This window comes from Otolemur garnettii, unplaced genomic scaffold, assembly GCF_000181295.1.
Source record: "Otolemur garnettii isolate 467f Iridium unplaced genomic scaffold, OtoGar3 scaffold00004, whole genome shotgun sequence".
NCBI classification, from domain to species: domain Eukaryota; kingdom Metazoa; phylum Chordata; class Mammalia; order Primates; family Galagidae; genus Otolemur; species Otolemur garnettii.
The window spans coordinates 15,917,066-15,941,520 of record NW_003852399.1 but is presented as its reverse complement, the minus strand read 5'-3'; the positions used below and the strand labels follow the sequence as shown (position 1 = coordinate 15,941,520).

The 24,455-nt window shown below is 35.4% G+C and overlaps 1 protein-coding gene across 2 annotated transcripts in view; it reads right to left on the bottom strand.

Annotated features, from left to right (window-relative positions):
• The window catches only part of CSMD3 (CUB and Sushi multiple domains 3), a 1,080,374-nt gene that overhangs the window by 418,729 nt on the left and 637,190 nt on the right, over positions 1–24,455 (bottom strand). For both annotated transcript variants that reach the window (XM_003782396.2, XM_003782397.2), the window contains one exon: positions 4–186. In XM_003782396.2, the coding sequence (XP_003782444.1) occupies positions 4–186 (183 nt within the window). The remainder of the gene's footprint in view (positions 1–3; positions 187–24,455) is intronic.

Here is a 24,455-nt window from a genome sequence, read left to right as displayed (position 1 = left end):
CACAGATACAGATGGGTATGTTTGCAGACCATTGGTTATTCTCTTGACAAACAATGGATTTCTCTCCAATTAATTCAAACCCAAACTGGCACTCAAACCTTAAAACGTCACGATTAGAAAACCCATCGCCTTCTCTAATTCCATATAAGGGTGTACCAGGATCGCCACAACTTTCTTTCTCAATTTCTGTAAAAATAGAAGACAAAAGTCACCTTTCCGGGGTTGCAGACATATGACACCCATGCTACAAGTTTAGTAAACATACACTCTCTATTGTGCATATATTTCAGAATAAAAGATAAATACTTTCCACAATCTTAATTTGTTTTACTTTTGCCGCTCTTATGGGCATGTTTTGATGAAATGATCTTTAGGGAACAAATAATATAGAAATGGTGTTTCTTTCTTTTTGTATACAGTGAGTCTGAGGTTATCAGAGCTAATGATGTTGTCCACATACATAACAAAACAATTATAAAATCTCACATTTTCTGTCTGTACTGTATGTACATACACACACAAAAAACCCCCACACATACGTACAAGCATAAATATGCATTCCCCCCTATCCCAAAGACCTTTTTCTTGTAGTCTCTACATGATACAATAAATCTTGGATCATGCCAAGAACAGAGAGAATGTTTCTTGCCTCTGTGCTCCTGCAGAAGTCAATGACTATTTCTCATCCAAGATATGTTACTATCCATGGTACTTGTTGGTTAAATTACTTCCCCACGTAGATGAAGAAAAGCAGAAACACACACACACACACACACACACAAAGAAAACTACTTAAAGGTAGCCATCAATTTTGTGTTCCAAATGACCCAGCTATATTATGTTATTGGATAAATGTTTATTGGATGAATTGAAAAAGAGTGCAAAAAATATTTTAAGGGGGGAGGGGCTGGATGCAGTGGCTCGTGCCTGTAATCCCAACACTTTGGGAGGCTGAAGCAAGAGGATGGCTTGATGCAGGAATTGGAGGATAACCTCGGGATCAGAACCTGTCTCTTTTTATAAGGTCTATCTGTACAAAAAAAAAAAAAAGAATAAAAAAAACAGCTGGCATGGTGGCACATTCCTGTAATCCTAGCTACTCAAGAGGCTGAGGTTGGAGAATGGATTGAGCCAAGTAGTTCAAGGTTATAGTGAACTACCATCTTTCCACTACACTTTAGCCTGATCAACAGAGTGAAACTCTGTCTCTAAAAAAAAAAAAAAAAAAAAAAAAAAAAACTAAAAAAAGAAATTATTTTAAGGGCACCATTAAAACACCTCTGTGAGGTATATCCAAAGAGTCTTTAATTATCTGTTACTGTCATTTGTATCTGTATATATGTACATATATGTATATAAATATTCCCCACAAAAGCCAGGTAATATTGTTGTATATATACATCATATTAAATATTTTAACTTATACTTTCAGTATTATTTTACAACTTGCTCCTTTTTTAATCGAGCTATGTGTTTTAGAGATACCTTTGAATGCTCTTATGTCCTTAGCAAAAGCCATGTATAGTTATAATAATGCCTTTTAAACACTGGATTTGATTAGTATTTTTTTATATATTTTTATCTGGAAGTGATACTGCCTATAATTTATTCTCTTGTGCTATTCTAATTTGTTTTTAAGATCAAGGAAATGGGCCAAGCCTTGTGGCTAACTAGTGTAATCCTGCTACTCTGGGAGACCAAGGAAGGTGGCTCCTTTGAGTTCAGAAATTTAAGATGAACCTGAGCAAGAGTGAGATCCTGTCTCTAACTAAGAATAAAAACAATTTAAAAAAAAAAAAAAAAGTAGACCAGGCACAGTGGCTCACACCTGACCTGTGATCCCAGTACCTGGGAGGCCGAAGTGGGTGGATTGTCTGAGATCACAGGTTTGAGACCAGCCTGAGCCAGAGCAAGACCTATCTCTAAAAAACAGCCTGGCATTGTGGTGGATGCCTCTATTCCCTGCTTTTTGGGAGGCTGAGGCAAGAGAATTGCTTATACCCAAGAGTTTGAGGTTGCTGTGATCTATCATGCCACAGCACTGTACTGATGGTGCCAAAGTGAGATTCTGTCTCAAAAAAAAAAAAAAAAAAGAAAAGAAAAAAAAATAGCCAAATAACCAGGCGTTATTATAGATTCCTGTAGTCCCAGTTACTCAGGAGGCTGAGGCAAGATCACTTGAGCCCAAGAGTTCAAGGTTGCTGTGAACTGTGACACCACGGTTACTCTCCCCAGGATAACAGAGTGAGACTCTGTCTCAAAAAAAGAAAAAGTCATTAGGTTAATTTGTATAACAATGATGAAACTGGATTCCTCCTGAAGTGTTAGAACTTATCCCCCAAAGCTGGGTGAGTCTAATATAACTGTAAGGTAGTCATCTGACTAACATTTTATATCTTCTAAGATTTGTTTCTTTATTGAAGTGTTTTTTACATTTAAATTTTATTTTATTTTTGGAGTAATGTTGACAATTTATATATTTATGGAAGTAACATTTTCCAAAGTTTTTGCCAGGTTGCCAGTTTAGTAGTAACAGAATTGTGTTGTCTCCCTTAGGATTATAAGTCTTTCTCACTCCTAAAGCTATTTATTTGTGTTTACTCTCCTGATTTTCTTTGTTCATATATACAAAGAGTTACTAGATTGGTCTGCTCAAAGAACCAGCTTTGATTTTGTTGAATTGAACATTGAATTGAATTGTTTTGATTTTATTTAAACATCTTTTCTTTTTTATCTTTGGATCCCATTTCAAATCTTTTGGACTGTTTTATTGTTCTTTCTTCTACCTTCTTGAGTTGAAATCTTAAGGGATTTTTATTAGTTTATTTGCTAACAACCTTTGTTACTTTCGAAAGATAAAACAAATTTAAAGTCTCTAATTTTCTCCACGGTACTGCTTTGGTATAGAGACCTTACATCACGTAAATAAAATTGCTACTTATTAAAAAAATACTACTACTAATAAATAAATTTACTCTTTAACTCAAAAATAATTTCACAGTGTTTTACAATTTATGGATCAGGCTATCATTTTGTTTTGATTTCTAACATTATTTCTTTACTATTCAGCATATGTATATTCTGGTCATATAGTGAAATATATTCAATTCAATTTGTTATATTGGTCAAATTGAAATCATCTGTGTCGTTCATTTTTTTTACCTGCTGGCTCTGACAGTTTCTAAAAGGAATTGGTTAATGTTCCAAAGCAGGTGTGGATTTTATCACATTTTGTTATAGTTGAATCAGTATTTTAAACTACCATTCAGTTATTCAGTTTACGCAGCAAATATTTGTTTGATCATTTTATATTATAGTCCCCATTATTCATGTTTTGCTTTTCAAGGTTTGAGATGTCAAGAATCAACCATGGTCTGAAAACAGGTGAATATCATATAGCACAATATCTTGAAGAAAAGGAGGGGAAAAGAGAGAGAGAGAGAGAGACCCCCTTCATATAACTTTTACTATAATATTTTGTCATAGTTTATTTTATTCACTATTGTTGGTTAATCTCTTACTGTGCCTAATTTGCAAATCAATCTTTGTCATAGGTATGTAGGTATAAAAAAATATACTATTTATATATGGGGTTCAGTACCACCTGCAGTTTCAGGTTTCCCCTGGGAGGGTTGGAATGAATAAGGTGGGGACCACAGTACTCATATGTGCCAGATGCTTTCCAGGTATTTGGGGTACAACAATGAATAAACAGTATTTCATGCTCTCTGGATGCATGCATTCCATTGGAGATTTGCAAACTATAAACAATCAATAACATCTTATTTTAGAAAGTGATACATGCTACTCCCACTCAAAAAAAAGGTTAGGGAATGGGAGTGCTAAAGTGCTAAGTTATTGTGGGGTAACATTATTGCAAGGCTCACAAAGTTTACTATTAAACCTTCTTATGGAGGTTGTTCCTGTTATTGAAAGGATGGGTTGTTCTTCATCTAAAATGTCATTATTTTGCCTTCACTACTGAATAATAGTTGGTGAGGAATAGAACTTTAATTCAAAATTATTTACCCTTGGCATTTTGAAGATGTTTTTTCCCTGTTTCTTTTTTTTTTTTTTTTTTTTTTATCTATCCAGTATTCCTGATGAGAAATATGATACCAAACTGATTTTAATTCTCTCATGATTAATCTGTTTCCTGATCCCTCTCCTCTCGACCTATGAGAGCTGAGATTTCTTTCCAGACTTGCTGTTTTTAAGTGTACTGATTTTTAGATATATTTTTCAACTTGGTGCTTGGTAGATTACTTCTGTCACATAACTTCTAACTTTTTTTTTCAGTTCTAGGAAATCATTACCATTATTTCTTTTGAAATACTGTTTCATTCAGCTTCTCATCTCTCTGAAACTCCCTCACTTTGAATGTTGGAATTTAGCCTTCATGATGCTTGAAACCTTTCCAGTTTTCATGTTTAAAAAAATTTTTAATTGAAATTTTAGAAGAATTCCATTCATACTTTTATATTATACTTCTCAATTTACTAATTCACTGTGAAGTTTTATATGAACCCAGCTTTATATATTGAAAAACTATGTTGTCATTCCCTAGACATAAAAGATTATTATGACCTGTTGTCTCATAACTCCTGTTATTTTTTTTCATGAATGCAATTCCCCCTTTATTTTTTGAAGATATTTTTAATTATTAAAAAATATTTTCTGATTGCTTTTTCAACTCGATTTTCTTGGATATTTTTAGAAAATAGCAGAGTAAACTTTCTTTTAAAAACAGCATATTTGAAAATGCATTCAGTGAATCATAATGTAATTTTGAAGCAGCAATACTGTCCAACATAAACTAAAAACCAATATGTAATAAGTAAAATAAACATTCACTTATTAGATATTACTGCCCTTGAAATATTTTTTCCACTTAAGATGTAAGACTTATATCTGAACAAACAATTAATATCCAACAGATAAGTTCTATAGTGGAGATAAAAGTGTACACAGAACAATTATAAATAATAAGCATCATTTATTGAGCATTGAATGTGGTGTTACTGTGAAGACGTTAAAACTGATTATGTAATTTAATCCTCATATCAACCCACTGAATTAACTATTCTCACCTTCCTTTATAGGTGAGAAAACTGAAGTTCAAAGAAGTTAAATAACTTGCTCAAGTTCCTACAACTTGTGAAAATCTGAATCACATGCTACTGTGGAGGAATTTTCATTCACTAGTCATCCATTTATGAAAAATTTATTTAGTTTCTGATGAGTATCAAAAATAATACGAAGCACTAGGGATGTTAAGGAAGATAAAAACGTGACCCCTGTCCAAAAGTGAATGCACAGCGGAAGTGTTAGTAAAGCCTACTTAAAAATTGAAATTTTGGAGCAGTACCTGGGGCTCAGTGGGTAGGGCAATAGACCTCTATAACCACAAGTACCCTGAATACTCAGAGCTTGCTTTCTACATACCATTCTTCACTAAAAAGGTAGCACAGTGGCTACAGATGGGTGGATGTTTGGCAAAAAATAATATAAATATATATATAATCTAGGAAACACTCATCAATTATGACAATGGTAATGTTGCCATGGAAAACTCTGGAAGACACCAGTTTTACTAGATGGTCAAGGATCATAACAAGTGAGGGACATACTGGTGTTGTTTCCTCCAGATGCGATGCCCCAAGAAGGTAAGCATCATTTTCAGGGTACTCCTGTTAAGAATGCACAGCGCATGCCTAAATATGAGAACAGACCTGATGGACTCACGCTGAGGGCTCTATGACAACATGAAAAGCCTGTACATTTTGAAACTATCAAGGTCCTGAAAGGGGAAAATTGAGGAACTCATCCAGCCTGAAGGGAATGAAGGAAACAGGACAACAATGCGAGGCAGGTTTTTGGATTAATCCTGGACGAAGAAGAAAAAGAGACATTTGGGGGGAGGCTTTAGTTAGTGAAGTTTTAACAGAGCCCATTAATTTTTTGGCAGTGATGTATTAAAGTTGATTTTATGATGTGGATGGTTGTTTTGTGGTGATATAAGAGAGTCTTTGCTTTGATGCAACTCAAGCTGACTGTTTTGGAGTAAGGACGGGGGAGACGAGGCATTATGTTTGCAGCTTGTTCTCAATGGTTCTGTGGTGGTTTTACAACATGACCGTAAATTCTTTGATACTCGTCCTATCAGAAAGTGGAGTCAAATCACCCTCCCTTTGGTTATTGTGCAGGATTTTTGAGTATAGAATGTGGTAGAAGTACACACATGACCCCTCTTTTGCCTCCTCTCTTAATGATACTCTTGTAACTGACAAGATTCCATTTTCCATCAATCCCTGTTGCTTGAGAGAAACAACAGAGAGAAGCATTATGAACTAAGTACTGGAATAATTGAAAAAAACAGGAAGGATAACTTAAGTCCAGTATTGAAAGGGAAATAATAACACTGATTAGAAGAGTTTGTCTCTATTGCTTGAATACAATAATTCCAGTATATAAAGATGATTTTAAAACTATTCAAATTTCTTCAACTTCCATGCCATGGAAGACCCTTCTTGATCTAAACGTTTCTTTCTTCTCCAGTTCTCTTCCCCACATTCTCCTGCAAGCAACCTAAGCATCAGACACATTGAGATACTTGTTCCTTTTCATGTTCCCATGCCAGTATGCCATTTTCTCTGTCTGAAAAGAAGGCATTATGCCAGTGTGTAAAAGGTGAAGAAATCCCTACTAATTTCTCAAGGTTGAACTGTATCTCCTCCGTAAAGACTGTCCATGAGTTTGTTAGCATAGTCAGTTGCTCTTTTCCCAGATCGTGTACAGGCCTTGGGACATACCTGCATTGGTCCAAGTATTTTACTATGATTATTTATGTACTCAATGTGTCTTCTCTTAAGCTTTTATTTGCTTTGCATATCAACTCTCTATACACAAGTTGACAGCAAACATTATATGTAATTTATGTTTCATGCAAAGTTCTGAGCTGTTACATTTCATTCTGACATAGCCCAATGAGGACACAAAAACATAAAGTAATTCACCTATAGTCACACAAATTGTAAGTGGTAGAGCTGGAATTTGAAGTCAGCCAGTGTGGTTCCAGACTATGAGTTCTTAAGCACTACACAATGCCTCAGAGTCTAATATTCAACAAATAGTTGTGGAATATATAATGAAGGAAAGAAGGCAATATAGAACATACAAAATGATGTGGTTCTATCAATAAACACTATAAAGCATCACAAATCCCCATAGTTAGAGAAAAGCTATATATTTATAGAAAATCATGAGGTGAGATAAATTCCAACCATGACTTCTGAATAACTTAAATTTTATAGCTGTCTTAAAATTGAAAGATATGTGTGGATATCTTCTGTTTGTCTATTAACAACCATTTTCCATCTTTTCCCCCTGCTTTTTGCCTTCCACCCCCACTCACCCACTTCCAGAGTTGGGTAAAAGCTGACCAGATAGATTCTGAACAGCTAGGGTCCTGGGCTATCCTGTTTTCTGTAGGTATGGAGGATTGCCAGGCAACAAGTGGCATTTTGACAAGAGATGGTCATGAGGTCATGAGGGGAGTGAAGTGGGATACTTTCCCCCAGCTCCTTCTCTGCCTACCACTATGTGAAGGTTGTGTCCCTTTGTTGATAGCTCCTCTTATCTCAGGTATCCCTCTCCATACTCCTGTCCTCTAAGCCCTGGTTATGGTTGCTGGGGGTAATAATGGCTCCCTGCTGTCCCTACCTAGGGATATTGTAAATACCTTGTTAGTTTCCTTAAGCTCTACCCATGCATTACCAGAATGAATGTGCCATTTGTTTCTTGCAGGGTCTCTAACTGATAAAAAATAATTTACTACTGAAGTACCAATTCAACACAAAAAGAATTTAGTTAGCATCCCACTGATAGTTGATTTTGTTATCTTAAAATAATTTTGTCTCTCAGAATATAAAGTGGGTTTAGAATGTCTTTAACAAATGTTGCCTTCACTGGGTGTCAGCTAAATATCTGTGCATCATTTGCAACTAAATTTGGAAGGAACAAAGTTAAGTAACCATCCCCAAAGTCAGAGGTTAGCATCCACAGAGTAGCACATGGTTCTGTTCTTTGTCTTCCCTGCTGTGTAGGAGAAGAAATCAGAAGCAGGGAAAGTTGTGCTGAAATAAATGAGGATGGGAGGTCAGAAGAAACATAAGCAGAGCGGGCAGATGCTGTCATGCAGTGAGTAGACAGCAATATTGGAAATACAAGTTTAAATGGCAGTGGTTGAAATTTGTAGAAACAGGCCTTTTTGACATCACATTTTTTAAAGTGACCAAGTAACTTTGATCCTTGATGCCTAAAGTAATAAACCCTAATTTTAAATTCAATCAGATTTCCAACCAAAAAGTAACATCTGGCCTTAAAGTGACATGGAACCACTCATTGATCAATCTCTGACTTGACAACAGTTGACACGGTAATTCAAATGCTTCACAGACAAACTGTGTAGGTTAAAAGAAAGTGATCTGTAAAACTTGCAGTTTTGCTGATTCTCAATGTTAAGAAGCCTCTTGGGAATCTCATTACCTTAGTAACTGGCATGCAAAAGTTGTGAAATATAGAATTGTACAGCTAGAAAAGACCTTGTGAGTTAAACTAAGTCTCACCTTCAAGCATCTCAAACAAAAGAGACCACAGTCAACATTTAAGGAGATTTCGAGAAAGAAATCCATGACTGCCTAGGGAAGGTAATGAAGGGCATATTTTCAACAATAAATGTGCAAAGTGTTGTCCCTCATGATAAAAACTCTGACGTTTAAAGTGTCTCATGTACGTCAACTAATTTAATAAAGAATGTGCACAATTCCGTATATGGCAAGCACACACCCTGAGTCAAGGTGTTCTGTGTTGCAGCTGGAATGGAACCCCTGCAGCCAGTAGTTAAATCTCACACTCTTTGGAGATACAGCCAATAGAGGTTCTCTGAATTAATTCTTAATACTATTTCATCTTCACAATTATTGTATGCCTTAATATGTGTAGTAGAAGTAGAAACTCTTTATCTGTGATTTAAAAAAATATGACTTTCTTTGGTCCTAAATATGATGGCACTTGAAATCTTATTAACATGGAGTTTTAATACAGTAGAACCTCCATAGTTGACCACCTCCTTACATTGATGACCTCTTTAAGTTGACTGAATTTTCATAGACTGAACACACAGCACCTATAATCAATGGAAATTCCTTATGTTTATCATCGCTGTATGTAGACCAGTGTTACAGTTCCTGGGGTGGTCAACTGACAGAGGATTTAATGCAGCTGTATTGATGTATTTATGATAAACCATTTATATTCTGTCATCTCATTGCCCTATACAAATTTAGAAGATGACTGGGGATTCGCAGATAATAGCTCTGGACACAGACAAGGAGTTTGCTAGGCTTCGTAGGAATGGGACCTGATAACGTAGATTATCTAGCATTTTGTTTCAATTCAGTGATTTGCAGACTTTCTACTGGCTCCAAGTTTCCTGAGCAAGACCATGATCAGTAATTATAACTCAAATCTTCTTTCTCTTTCTCTCTCTCCCTCAAGAGAACACCTTGAAATACAAGCATGTGGGTCTATCTGAGGTTACTTTTATGGATAAGAATAGTTATTTCCTAAGTTAATTAAAATAAATAATTCAGAAATTCAGGTACTTCAGGTAATAAGTAGTATTTATGTTACTATTAGCAAAATGTGTATTGAAATTTCACCACAATTTGAAACAGTCCACAATATTATACCTCCAAAATTGAGAACTAATGCTCTACCCTAATAGTTCTCTAGCTTATAAATGTATTTCATGTCTTAAATAATTTAACGGGACATCGTGGGAATCAATTTAAAACACATGTCCACAGAAGTACACTTCTTGATGATTGCAAATGGTGTAATTCAGAAAGTTTAAAGAGTGGTCTCATCAACTTAAAAAGTATGATCAGGGCAGTGCCTGTGGCTCAAAGGAGTAGGGTGCTGGCCCCATATATCAGAGGTGGCGAGTTCAAACCTGACCCCAGCCAAAAGTGCCAAAAAAAAAAAAAAGTATGATCATATGATCAATTCATTTCAGTTCAATATTTACTGAGCATCCACTGTGTTCAAGGAACTGTGCTCGGAACTATGGCCACAGAAGTACTTTAAGAGATGCTACCCCAAATTATGCCACTTCAGCATACTGATTATTTTGAGATGAAGGCACCTCAGAAACAGCAGATGCAAATGTCCTTCCGGCCTCCTTTTCTCTATTTAAAAATAGGCATAAAATTTCTCATGAGAAGGATGTACTAGAGACTGGAAGTCTTTCTCACCAGAGACCGGAAATCCACACTGAAGTGAATCTGTATAATCATGCCAAAATATCCCCTTATCTGCTACTGTTGTGCCCCAATACATCTCTCTGTCACTTCCCCACAATTCATTACAGCTAGCCCAAGCCCCTTTGTCTTGTAATTTCTTCACTGATTTATCATTTTTTTGGTCTAAAATGTATGTCAGATCTTTGCTTTTTCTGAGGACTCTCAGTATGTACAAAATTTTAATAAAATTTGTATACTTTTCTCCGACTAGTCTTTCTTATATTGGTTTCTTAGGCCTAGTCAGGAACTTTAAGAGGACAGAGGAGAAAGTCTCCCTCTCTCTCCCATATCACAGAAAGGTACAAGTTATATTCTCTCCCTGAAAAATACACATAGTCTATAGGACCTGCTAATTAGATGTATTTAGTAGTATACATTTTTAAAATTCCTTTCAAGACATTTTTAAGAGGAAAAGAGAATGGAGAATACTCTAGTCAACACCTTTGCTACAAAATATAAAAGTTTTGAAACTCCGAGATATTTTCAAAACTTTAATGCACTTCCTGTGGGTTCAAACTTAGTAAGAACATTATGGTTTAGACTATTAAAGATGACACATGAAGTAATAAGTGAATCTTCCCTCCTGACTTGCCTTGAGGTAGAACTCTTAAAACTTGACCCATTGTTTGTGAACTTAAGGTCCTTCACAGGAACTCTTTACCTTTGTCCTCAGTTTAGGACTAGGTAACCAGAGATAGGCTCGGGGCACTTTCCTTACAGAAATCTCTCAGTACATCCCATAATCCAGTAGTTGGCTAATTAAAGATAGCTTCATAATTAATTTTCAGGTACAGTGACTTGTCTTGTTCATACATTCCTTTATTCATTTATCTTTTCATTCAATCATCTATTATCACTCAAGAAAAAATGTCTTGGAATTGTACTATGTCCAAAATGCTGGGAATATGGAGGTCAATAAGATAATTTATTGCTGCCTATTAGAAAAAGTAAAGCATACACACACATATACACACAGAAACATACACATATGTACATATATGTAAACTGTGATAACTAATGTAATTTTAGAATAAGATACATTGGAAACACGCAGAGAAGCTTTCCAATACATTGTTTTGGACAATCCACTATTTCCAGAGTATACAACTCTGCTTAGGAATGGAAAGACAAAAGGAGATTGTATAAACTGAAACATGAACTAAGATTTGGATCATTTGCATGGATATGTGTATAGTAAGGGGCAGTTCCTGACATTTTGGTTTGGCCAAAGAAGTTACAGCATGAATAAAATGGCACATTTTGAACAACTCAAGTAGCTCAGTATGGCTGGAGTTTGCGTGTGAGAAGTGTGAGGTGAGTCATGAAGCTGGGCATGTACGAAGCGACTATTGTAGGTCTGTTACTTCTGTTAGTGGGATGAACTCAGCCACACAAAAACCATCTCCTACCTTATCTTCTTTCCCTCAGGGAACAAAGGCCACCTAGGGCTTAACTAGCCCCACCCCAAAATTTCCAGCCACAAACCCCCTGAATCCTTCAGCCAGCAGTGGAATCTTTCCATCCCCTATGGGCCTCTTATAAAAAAGGTCTCTAACTGTGCTCAGGGGAGATGCTTCTTCTGCTTCATTCTAAGCAGAGAAAAGCCATTGACAAAACACTCTGACGTTGCTCACTGAATACTCCAAACTTTCCAACAGTCACACTAATCTCATGTGAAATGAACTAAACTTGATATGAAGTCAACTAAAGAAACATAAATTTATTTCCTATTTATAATCTAATAACTAAGCAATAAGATGAAATTATGAGGAAGCATTCTTTTTTTATAAGAAGACTCAACATAGCATTGTTCACTTGCAACCTCACTTAACCTGTATATTCTTTAAACATTTTCCTTTGAAGTACCTTGAATGAAAGAACAAAGTGGAATATAGATTTTTGTCTAAATCTCTGCAGCTACCTGTTTAAAAGACTTTCCAAGCAGGGATAGATCAATATTTTTGAACTATAATAGCAATCAAAGTAAATGGATTTTTCTTTTGAAAGAACTGTAACTGCTAGCAGTCCAATAGCCACCATCAAAAACCTTGAAAATTATTGCTCTCCCTGTATCTACCAGATGGTAAAAGGTCTTATAATTATTTAGAGGTATAACTTTGTGTTATCTATAAAGCCAGGAAAGAGGATCAACCACTTACTTATAAAAGAATACACTGAGAAAAGTCGGCGGCCAACAAATGAACTGAATATTCCTTTTGCTTTAAAAATAATCATGTTGATACAGTGTTAGCCCTTTATGGAATTAATTCCTGGGACTCTCAACTCATCTTCTTTTAATCTAGCAGAACTGCTATTGAGATGCCAGATGTGCTGAGCTCATGATTGGTGGTGGTGGTGGTGGTGGTGATGGTCAGCTGGTCCTAGAGGAATTGGACCCAGATGTATTTGCTCAAGGTAACAAACATAACATAAGACATAACATTTAATTGGGTAGTTTAGAGTATGGTGATGGATGTGGAAATAACAAACTAATATAATTAATTATATAGCTAATATAATATAATTGGACCTGGTTTCTTCATATCAAGTTCAGTCTCTGAGAGCTATCACCAATTCTTTATTATCTTTGTTGCCTTTCAGGCTCCTGGAGCCCTGCGGCCTGTAAAAGTCTGTTCTTAAAAGATGACCCTATACTGATCATCTACTTTCATTTTAATTCAAATTATCATGTAAGTTCTCACAAGTTATCTGCATTTTAACTCTTTTAATTTTAGAAATAACGACTATAATCTTAAAAGAATGTTAAGTTTGCATTTAAGACACACTGTTTGGAGACTGGATAATAAATGTAGAAAGTTGGGTGCTTGGCTTTATTCATTCAACAGCACAGTCTCCACAAGGTACAGTTTGCACATAGAGTGTAAAGGTCAAAAGTTGACTAACGTATAGATTATGTGTATAGGGACAAAAATTATTAGTTACATAGGGTGGCTACAAACAGTTTAAATATAAGGGAATGTATGCAAATGTGTTGTCATTTATTCAATGTGTTTTAGAAGCCAGAGGAGGGGAAAATTATTTGCATGATGGAAATAGGTAAAGGCAGGGGCAATTACGGGAGATTGGTTCAAAGAATTTGAGTTTTCCATGGTCCCTGATAAATAAAATGGACTTTTTAAAGATGGAAATTAGTAATTATAGTACAGAACGATAAGGAGGCATACTGAAGTTAGAGAAAAAAACAAAAACAACAACAACAACTTTTCAATGTATGAGTGAAAAAGTAAATTATGCCCAGACAACAGAAAATCTCTTATGTTTGGACAGAATAAAGTTAATTGTGTAAAAATGGAAAAGACACTAAAGATTTTGGAGAAAAGAAGTCGAAAGGTCTCTGGCAACTACCCAGAGAGGAGACTAGAGAGTAGGAGAATAGAAAGTGGCAGAGACCAGCCTGAGAAGAGCCATAGATGGTGTCTCCTCTGAGCACAGTTAGAGATTCCTTTTATGAGAGGCCCATAGGGGACAGAAAGATTCCACTGCTATCCGAAGGATTCAGGAGTCTTGTAGCTGGACGTTTTGGGGTGGGGCTAGTTAAGCCCTAGGTGGTCTTTGTTGCCAGAGGGAAAAAAGATATGGTAGGAAAAGGTTTATGTGTGGCTGAGTTCACCCTCCTAACAGAAGTAACAGAGCTAAAAGTATCCTGGAATTAATGAGAAGAACAGATTCAGGAAAGGACCTAGAGTTAGCTATTAGAATAATTCAAGGAAAATAAAATTAAAGACATTAGACTCAAGACCAAAATGGAGGTGATGAATTCTGATAAAAGACAAATAATCAAACATGTAACTTATTTGAAATGAGAAGTGCAAAAGGAAGATTAAAAGTTAAAAATAATATAAAAGTATATTTTATAAAACTTCTTTCCCCCCAATTTTAGTATTTTTTCTGTTTCTCTAATCTTTAATTTCTAAATCAATATAAATTAAATTGAACTAAATACCCAAAGCAACATAAGATCAACATAAATTAATTATTAGTAGTAATTCATTTTTTTTAAATCTGAAGGACTGAATATATACATGGACCAGGGCCAGATCACATATAATAATAATATGAAAGGATTCTGACCCACATAAGAAGTCCAGGGAGCTAACCCAAAATTTCAGAAACAGTAGACAGCAAGAAGGTCAGACTTGGTAAATGACAGCACACTGCCTTCCTATTTCTCCCCACTTCCAATTTAGGATCAATTAAAAAATTGCAAATATGCTTCCCAAACTAACCAGCTAGCTCATCTCCAGCTTCCCATGCCAACGTTCTCCAACCACAGTATAACTGAAGTCCTTTCTTGTTTTTTAACTATGACATTTTCCCACTCCCATTGAGGCAAGAAAGTAAGAGCAGAGCTAAAAGAATCTGTCCTAGCCGCCCTGTGTAGGCCTTAGCCAAGCTGCGGGCATTTCTGTTGTCTGTAGGTTCCTCCCTTGATTGTAACCTAGTAACTTCCTTGGACTTCCATTGCCTTTGAGGGCAGGTGGTCTAACCGGTCTCAAGGGCTTGGGCAAATCTGACCTTCCCCTTGAGCCCAGGACCTTGAGAATGATGTCATGTCTTTCTCTGTTTTATGACCCTCACGTGCACTTTCACCCTGAAGAGTGGATAAAAGAGAGGCAAGAGATTGAGTGGGGTGGGGGGGCTCGGTTTTGGAGACAGGCTGGTTTTCTGAGTTTCCCCTGGCTGGAATAAACCTGCTTCCTCTAATCAACTAGTACCTGGAGTCTCCTTTCTGCCTCAGTTTCCTGCTACACCATGACTGCCTTTGAATCTCTGCTAAAAAAAAAGAAAGTGGTAGTTGTTAGCCCTCTTGCTGTAGTAAGCACTGAATACTGAGTCTTAATTTATTCTCATTTGTAAGGTCTTCACTTATCTCCAACAACCCAATACACAGTTATATATTCATATCACACAGATCAAGATACACAAAATCGATAACTTTTGCAAAATACATTTCATATAACAAGGCATGAACCTGTCAGTGTAGTACAAGATATCCTCTAAAATTATCTATTTCATTCTGTTTAATTTATTAAAAAAATGCTGACCCCAGGTGGTGCCTGTGGCTCAAAGGAGTAGGGTGCCAGCCCCACATGCCAGAGGTGGTGGGTTCAAACCCAGCCCCAGCCAAAAACTACAAAAAAAAAAAAAATGCTGACCCCAACCCACGAAAATTATTTAATGGCCCACGAATCAATATAACTGTTAAGTTGAAAAACAATTGCATACATTTCTAAAGTTTATTTGACCCTACAATCATCTGTCCACTGAGTATCTCTTAGGATTTCTTAACTTAGAACAGCCTTAGGGGAAGTTTTCTGTGTTTTCAATAGAGATTATCAAAAGAATGAGGATGTAATTAACACACAAGGAAATAAGAATAAACAGGTGGTTTTTAAAGATAGGTATTTAGTTCAATTTAATTTATATTAATTTAGAAATTACAGATTAGAGAAACAGAAAAAATACTAAAATTGGGAGGAAAGGAGTTTTATAAAATTTACTCTTTTCTGAAGCTTAGAGGTCACTTAGTTCAGCTTTCTTCTCAAGCAACAAATTTGTTTCCTTGTTCTAGATACTACTAAAAGGAGTATTGGATTGGGAAGAATAAATTGGAATAAAGAGAAGCCCCCTACCTATTAGAATCTGAAGAGACAGTGTAAGGGCAGACACAAATTAAAAAGAAACCTAATTTTCCCTATAGAAATGAGACTCTCTCATCTCCCTTTATCTTAGAACTTTCACTTTAGAAAATGTGTAATTGTCAGTAGTTTTTTCTTTTTCAAATGTAATACATTTTTAAATGCTAAATAAACCTCTTGCCATTCTCAACATTTCAGAATGCTTCCTCAAGGACCTACAAGAGATCTCTTTGATATACTACCATGTGGGAAGAAAACACCCCTATCTCCTAGATTCTAGGGGAGGGCAGAGCCTTAGCTCATTCCTAGTTGCAAAATTACCTGTTAAAAACATATGAGGTTTATTTTTTTCCCCCTTTGGATAAAGCCAATTAGCTAAATGAGATGGTCACACCAAGTATAATGGAATTTAAGATGAACTCTGTGTGACAAGCAGTGACATCAAGTTCTCTTACTCGAAAATAATTTACAGTTTATCTTGAGAGCACATATGTAATGTGGTTGTATCTGCTTGTCTATTTAAAAGCGTAAAATATATTTCTGGCTCTGCAATCTCTTTAGCAAAGTACCTAAAATGCGTATTTCTTTCTAGTTTAATGTGTATGCAATAATAAAATAGTTTTCATTCTCCTTGGCAGAAGATTATGTTTTTAATTATATTAACGCTCTATAATAGCCACATGCGGAAATTATAATTTCCATTCTTAGTAGAAAGAACTTTTATTTTTTAAGATTTAGTTTTGTTTTAGATCAAGGTTTGGAGTTAAAGAATCTGGGGAAAAGATAAGAGAAGTCTGAGAAAGACACCGTGGATCGACTGTGCAGGAAGCACAGCTGAAGCAATCTCTCCATGAGTATTTGTACATTCCACAGTGTCATTTAAAACTGTGATTTCTTGTTTGAAGTGGGTAAAATGGAGTTCTTTATGCTATGATGTACGCTAGATAAGCAGTAAGTTCCCACAAGACTTTTGCTGAGAGATGTTGATAAAAGCTCTGTACTTTGTAAAGGAATCGCATGTTTCTGCTTTCATTCCGGGACTCTTGCCATTTCCTGTTCCAAAGAGGAAAAGAGACCCATGAAGTGCACCTGACTTAGACCCACATTCTGGAGCCCACACCAGCCATCCAACAGGCTGAAGCAAAGCCCCACAGACTAGTTCCCTAGATCAGCCTAACTGGTGTTGACCTATAGAAAAATGAGCAATAAATAAATGAATACTTCTTGTTTTACAGTAAAGTACATATTTTGGCAGCTTTATTGTGATAATAGTAACTGATACAAGTGCTTGTAGATGAAAATAAGCCAACCATTGATACCTGCTAATTAAGTGAAATGTTTTATAATACTTAGAGTCTCTATTTTCTTAAGAAGCAAAAATCTTTAACAGGTGAATTCCAGGCCTAAAAAAGATATTTTCCTTGAAATGATCTATAATAGGTGAGAAGGCCCAAAATGGAGACAAAGAACCAGTGGGAATAGTGGGCAATTTGATTTACACAAAATTGAGGCTGTGACAAAGTAGAAGCTTTAGCAAAATGTACAATGAGGTGAAAACGTAGGAATAATTGAACTAGTTCAATGAATTACTGAGTGCTTGAGCAGTAAAAATGTCTAAATTATTTTTATATGCTGAACTAGCAAAATGAATGTGTCCAATATTTTTTCTTTTTTTTTTTTATTTGGCTGAATCATAACGGAAATCAGAGGTAGGAAAATTAGAAGTCAAAGCTAGATTTCATTGAAAACCCTAGTTTACACTAATTAGTTGAAACTGGACTAATCCCAGATTGATCTGGATTTGCAAATTGTTGGTTCATTTGATTTACTGAGAATCCTTCTGAACAGTGGTATGCTTTATGTATCTATATTATTATTATTTTTGATAATTATTGACTGCTTGTGTATCATGGTATTCTAGAAGAACCCTAATCAGGACATCATGCCTGATTACTAAGCTGCTGGTGGTATGTGGGCCTTCGTTGTCTTGATATACAACTGGACAGAGGGGAAAGATGGAAAACAACTGTGTGTGTGGCCTGATATGGGGAGACAAGTGTCATGAGAAATGTTGGCTATTGAACTTTGCTGGCCTTTGAGAATGATTTGAACTCAGTAGAGAGTGAAGTTAGGGTTAGAAGATAAAGTTCGTGAGACTCTGTACAAGTCAGTAATTCTTTAGACCTCAGATGAAAGTGAGGGAAAACTTGAGGAAACATTTGTTCTTTCCTGTAGCACTCTGCCACTCATAACTGCCACCACGGGTATCCTCAGGGTTTAAACTAGGAGCCCAAGGATCCTCAGGGAAATGCTACCGCAATAACAAACAAGCAAAAATAAAAACACCTTGTAAATTGGGTCCAATCAAAATTTCATATACCTCAATTTGTTAAGTGTAGTCTGATCTAATAATTTAAATAATCTCATGGGTAATTTAGTTTTTACTAACCATCTTTTTACAGTGTAAAATGATTTTATTCACATAAATTCTTCACCTTCTCCTCTTTCTCTTTTTAATGCTATATAAAAGGGTAGCTTTGCAGGACATAAAGGAGACTGGCAAGGCAGAAAGGCCGACAGTCAGCTGGTGGTTTTCTAATTTTACATTCACTTCTAATACAGAGTAATTGGCTTAATATCTTCCTTAGACTGATAAATCTTTAGGGACAAGTATTCTTGTCTGGACTTTGGGGTAAATTGGGCATTCAAAGGATCTGGTCATTTGGTCTCAAAGGCTTTGTACTTTGCAGTCTTTAATCTTGAGTGTCTGTTGCTCCATTAGTCTTACAAGAAACTCTGCGTCTAATCATAAAGGAGGTAGAAGTTATTATAATCCCATGACATGACAAGATTATATGGAACCAAACAAGGGGCTTAAAGCTTCTCCCATGCCAGGATGAATGGAAAATGACTTTTTAAAGGTGTGCAGACTTTTACATCCAACTCAACCTTTGGTAAAGCTAAGTCTGGCCTGAAAGGATGGACTCTAATAACAGGAAAGAAGTAACTACTGCTGTGTTCCTTCTTGCTACGATCCTCAGGCTCATGGTGATGTTGGTTATAGGCTTTTCATTTATTTTCCCTAGTTTTTCTTCTCTATCATCATGAGCCTGAAGACTAACTTGCATAGGTAGAAATGCCATCTCCTCTATATACCATGAAGGAAATGCTATATTGTGAATTGTTTATTCTTGAGAGGTTTCATATAAAGTAAAGAATTTCAGAAATTCATCTTTCTCACTGACAAAGTCTGGCTTTTAAGACTACTTTCTCAACTCAACCCCAAATCATACTTGGATAGTCTTAGATGACGATATCCTTCTTTCTGTATTACCATGCATTAATAATTCCTACCTGCGTGCCTAGATGTGTGTATATATATCTGTGCATGTAAGGTGATAGTCATATACATGGCAATGCAAGAGAGAAAAATTTTACATAACAAATTTTCTTTCATTTGACTATTTGTAATTCACACTTTCTTGCTATTTCACGTTGAAAAATTATATTTACCCTTCAGGTCTTATCTAAGGTGTCATATCCTCAGGTTAGAGGAACCCCCTCCCATTTTTAGCAAATAATTTCTGTTTGCTGCAAGTAGTAAGAGAACATATTGAAATTACCTACTTATGAGTCTCTGTTTTCCCTTTTCTGAAAGTGTATAGATGTACAAACATTATCTATTTTACTTTTTCAGCTCCCATAGCTATCATAATACCTAACACAGGACATAGTAGGCAATTAAAAAAAAAAAGTTTTTGAAGTAAATTGAATCTATTCATAAGATTAGAATTAGCACTATTCTCCAAGTAAAATATTTAAAACTGGACACATCTCATTGGAGCAAAAAGTATTTTATATCTAATTACACTCTCAATTTGTTGAAGACATTATTCAAATATAAAAACAGATGAAAGAAATCAAATAATCAAACTGATAACTATATTTGGTATATTAAACTCCATGTACACAAGAATAATTTCATTAGTTGCAGCATAAACAAAGGATCTCTAAGATATATAAAAACTATATATTATTGCCATAGATAATGGCAAAAAAAAATTGGAAGTCTGATCAGAAGACTAAGCAAAATTTATGAATATTTTATAGAAAGGCAGATTAGAATCTAAAGCAGAAAGGTCAGAAATACATAAATTGAAACTTTCATGGGTGAATCAGAAAGTATGCTGTTGACTGTGTTTCTTGGAAGTGATATCATAGACCATAACATGGTCTGTCTCAAAACTTTTATAGTGGTGTAATGATACACATATAAGGCCGCAAAGAAAGGAAGGAAAGAGAGTAGTATATTACTTCACTTGTATTATTATATTAAAATACAATTCACTAGATGGCTTCAAACAACAGACTTTTTTTTTCTTCGTGGCTGGGTTTGAACCCACCACCTCTGGCATATGGAGCCAGTGCCATACTCCTTTGAGGCACAGGTGCCACCCTAAACAACAGACATTTATTTCTTATGGTTCTAAAGGCTGGGAAGTCCAACAGGAAGGTCCCAGCAGATTTGCTTCCAGGTAAATGTGCTTTATCTGATTTGTAGATGGCTGCCTTCTTTTTCTTTCCTTCTTTCTTTCTTTCTTTTTTTTTTTTCCAATAGCTGCCTTCTTGGTCTATCCTCACACTGGGAAGAGAAAGAATCTCTCTCTTATATTTTCTTAAAAGGCCATTAATCTGATCATGAAGGCTTTACCTTCCAAAGATCCAATGTCTACATATTAGCATATAGAGGGGTTAGGACTTCAATATATGAATTTTGGAGGAACAAAATTCAGTCAATGGTAGTAGATAAAAAAGATGGAAAGAGTAAAAGGAATTAATAAAAGACAAAACTACTAGTAAAGATTCTTATTTATAACAGATGAGTTAGTTATGAGGAATTAATACTCAACAGTTATTCCAAACCTCATTTGATATAATGTGCAGTATTGAAAATGTAAAGTAAAAAATAAGCAAAGAAACAGCAATACTTCTCTTAGACTTCCTTGCAGCTAGCCTTCTAGCTGTGGATTAGATTAGTAGTCAATTCGATTTTAAACATGGGAGAGAGGTAGAAACCATCTTTGTCATCTTCTCTGTGCTTCTTTTCTTTGTTCATTAAAGCAGGCATGGTCATTGAGTTTTGCTTTAAGCTGAACCCTGATTGATGCAATAGGTCCCAATCACGACTCATAAGATATTGAAATAATCTATAGTAAAAGCCAACTATTACATAGTTCACCTATAAAATGATCATTTTTCATACTTTATGTTTTCAAGTGTTCCAGGAGGCCTATGTAAATCCTAATAAACACAATAATATTCATTTGTTTATAGAGTTAGGAATAACTCTGGACTGAGGTGGTTGGCAATTCACTACGCCGTTCAGTTCCCACACAGGATGCGGTTAATTTGTTGAACAGGAATTCACTAAACTTTCTATGTGCCAAGTGCAGTGCAATATTCACTGTCTAGATTTTGGACAGATAATATTTAGCATCCAGGTAATATTATAAGAAAAAGTTACACATATTTCTGTTTACTCATATTTCTGTTAAATAACATGGAAACAAAGAAAGTAAACAGAGAGGACATTTACTTGACTACTCTGAAATTATTACATCGGGGTGTATCTTCATCTCCCACTTTCACCGTTTGTACTGTTACAAAATCTAGTTTCTACAAAATCTAGTTCAATTCCAGCTTATGTGTGACCTTACAGTGCTTTACCACTAGAACAGGGTTTATCAAAAATTCGTCTCCATGTATGTGGTTGAATGCCATGACTAGGTTAGACTTGCTGAGGTTAATAGCACAATGCCTTTCCTTCAGCAGATGTCACCCTCCTCAATTGTAGGATATTTATTTGGCTTGTTAATTAGTCAGTATCCTAACAACTCCAATATGAGCAAAACTGGAAAAATCATTAAGAAAACCTGAATGTGTGTGACTTCTTTTAACTTAGTAACAGGCACATTAAAAATGCTTAAATGTCAAATATGGGGTAGAATACATTCTGTGCATTTGGTTTGTCTAGGTTCAATAAATGAAGAAGGAGAAGCAGAATTTATCAAGATCTACTTTTGACCTCGCAGAACTACCTTCTCTGGACTTTTACTAATGCTTTGTTCCTTGATGCAATCCTGCTTTGTCAGCTCTTGGCACTATTTGATAGCAAAGAAAAGAAACATCTAGTGGAGACCCAGAACTATTTTTGTTTCAATTTTTCTTGCCCCTTGATAGCCAGCCATTAGCCTTGGAAATACCATGGGTATTGTTGAAGAGATAATATCACTGTGTTCGGTGATAATATATTTGATGACGTTACTAATTTAGAGAAGTGTGGAGGTGTGAAGTAGGATACACACAGAAATTTCCTAGTATTTTATAATTAACATTACAAATGCAGGAATATTATTTGCTTAATATGCAGTCATATTGCACTGTTTACATGCATAACCTTGGAAATCAAACATTCTCTGCTTGAAATCTGACTTTGCAACTTGCCAAATGTATAAATTTGGAAATTTACTTTACCTTTTTGAGATTCAATGTCATTATATGAAAAGAGAAACATATTTGGCTGTGTTGGGAATCGTATTAAATAATTCATATAACAATAAGCGTTCAGTACAAGTCATTACTGCGATGAGAAGGTAACTGGTCTTGGTTCTGTTAAAAATTAGTAACAAGAAAAACAACAAAGGCAAGGGGGGCTGTTCCAGAGCAAATGAGACTGAAGAGATGTAATACCAAATGCAGTAAGTAAAATTTAACTGGATCTTACATTTCCCCCCAAATCTTCACAAGACTTTCTCAGGTCAACAAGTAATAATACACTATTTAAAAAAGTGTACTGGATAGTAGCTGATACTGGTGAACGAATATTAATTTTTAAAAAGTGAAATTGATTTTGTGGCTGCTTAGGGAAAAGTTGTTATTATTAGAAGACATATTTAAGGGTTAAATAGCATTGTGTCTATACTTTCCTCTCCAGTGATAAAGTAAGTGAACAAATGAACAAACCTCTGTGTGGGCACATACGTGTGCATCTGTGTGTGTGTGCACTGGTGTAGTGGAGATAAGACAGAGAGACAAAGGATGCAATGGGGATAAATCTCAAAAACTGATGAGTGTAGATAAAGAATATACTAGATAAGAATATACAAATGTTCATTTTATTATTCTTTCAACTTTTTTGAGGTTTTTGAAATTTTCAAAATAAAAGCAGTGAGAGAACAAATGACTCACCTAAAATAAGTAAATCATGAAAACCAGAAAATGATACGAATAGAAATAATGATAATAATGGCAATGATAACTTTAATACACATGCCATAATTTAAGGGGGGTATTAAAATAATTCACTTGTCATTGAAGATCCAAATCATAAAATGGTTGGATTTTATTTATTATATTTTCTTGAATATTAAATATATAAGAGGCTAAAACAGAAAACTAGAATAGCACTTCAGAAATCCACAGATGATGTATTTACATGAGAAACAACCGGGTCCCATTAACCATTTGCTGAGGAGTAGCAAAAAAGTAATTTATCCATTAACGTGTCCATAAAATTCAGTTTAAAAATATCTACAAACATGACATTGTGATAATCACAAGCTTAAATAGGAAAACAACTTGTACAGCTTGGAGGGGATATTAACAAACAGAAAAAGAAAAAGCCTAACATTGATTCTACAGATTTCCTGATTTAAAATGATGTCTACTCACTTTGTCATGAATTTTCTTGCCAATAGTGACAAAATATGTGCTATTCCTATTTTCTAAAGAAGAACCTGGTCTGTCCCTGGGCCACCGATAGGTCAAAACAGCTCAATGTATTTCTCACAAGCACTCCAATCTGTATTTGCCAGTGCCTTGGTGAGTGTATTAGACTTGACATGTCACATCTAAAGCTCACGAAGGCAGTAAATGGCTTAGCTGATATAGTTCATTAACGTGTAAAAAAATTCTAAACATCAAATGTCAACAATAATAACTTTTCATTGTTGTCATGAAATGGGGCTATTATTTTTCATAAGTATCATCAGAAACGTCGCTTTCAGAGCTTGATTCACTTTCCTGTACATATTGCCGATGTGATAATGAGCTACTCTTTAAGGTGGGAAGTGCACTGAATGAGAAGCACAGCTTTGGCGTCAAGCTACTGAGGTTTGAATCCCATCTTTGCTACTGTTTCCTCTATAACATTGAGCACATTACTTACAAATGCAAAGGCCCAGTGTCATCCCTACCAGAGGAAATACAGTAATACCTATTTCAAAAACTTCTTGGAAAGGTTAAATGAGGTAATCAACACGGGACAGTATCTGATACATACTAAGCACACTAATTCAGTTACCAGTAAATACGTATTGAGTCCCCACTCTGAACCAGGTACTGTTCTAGATCCAGGAACTTGGGGTATATG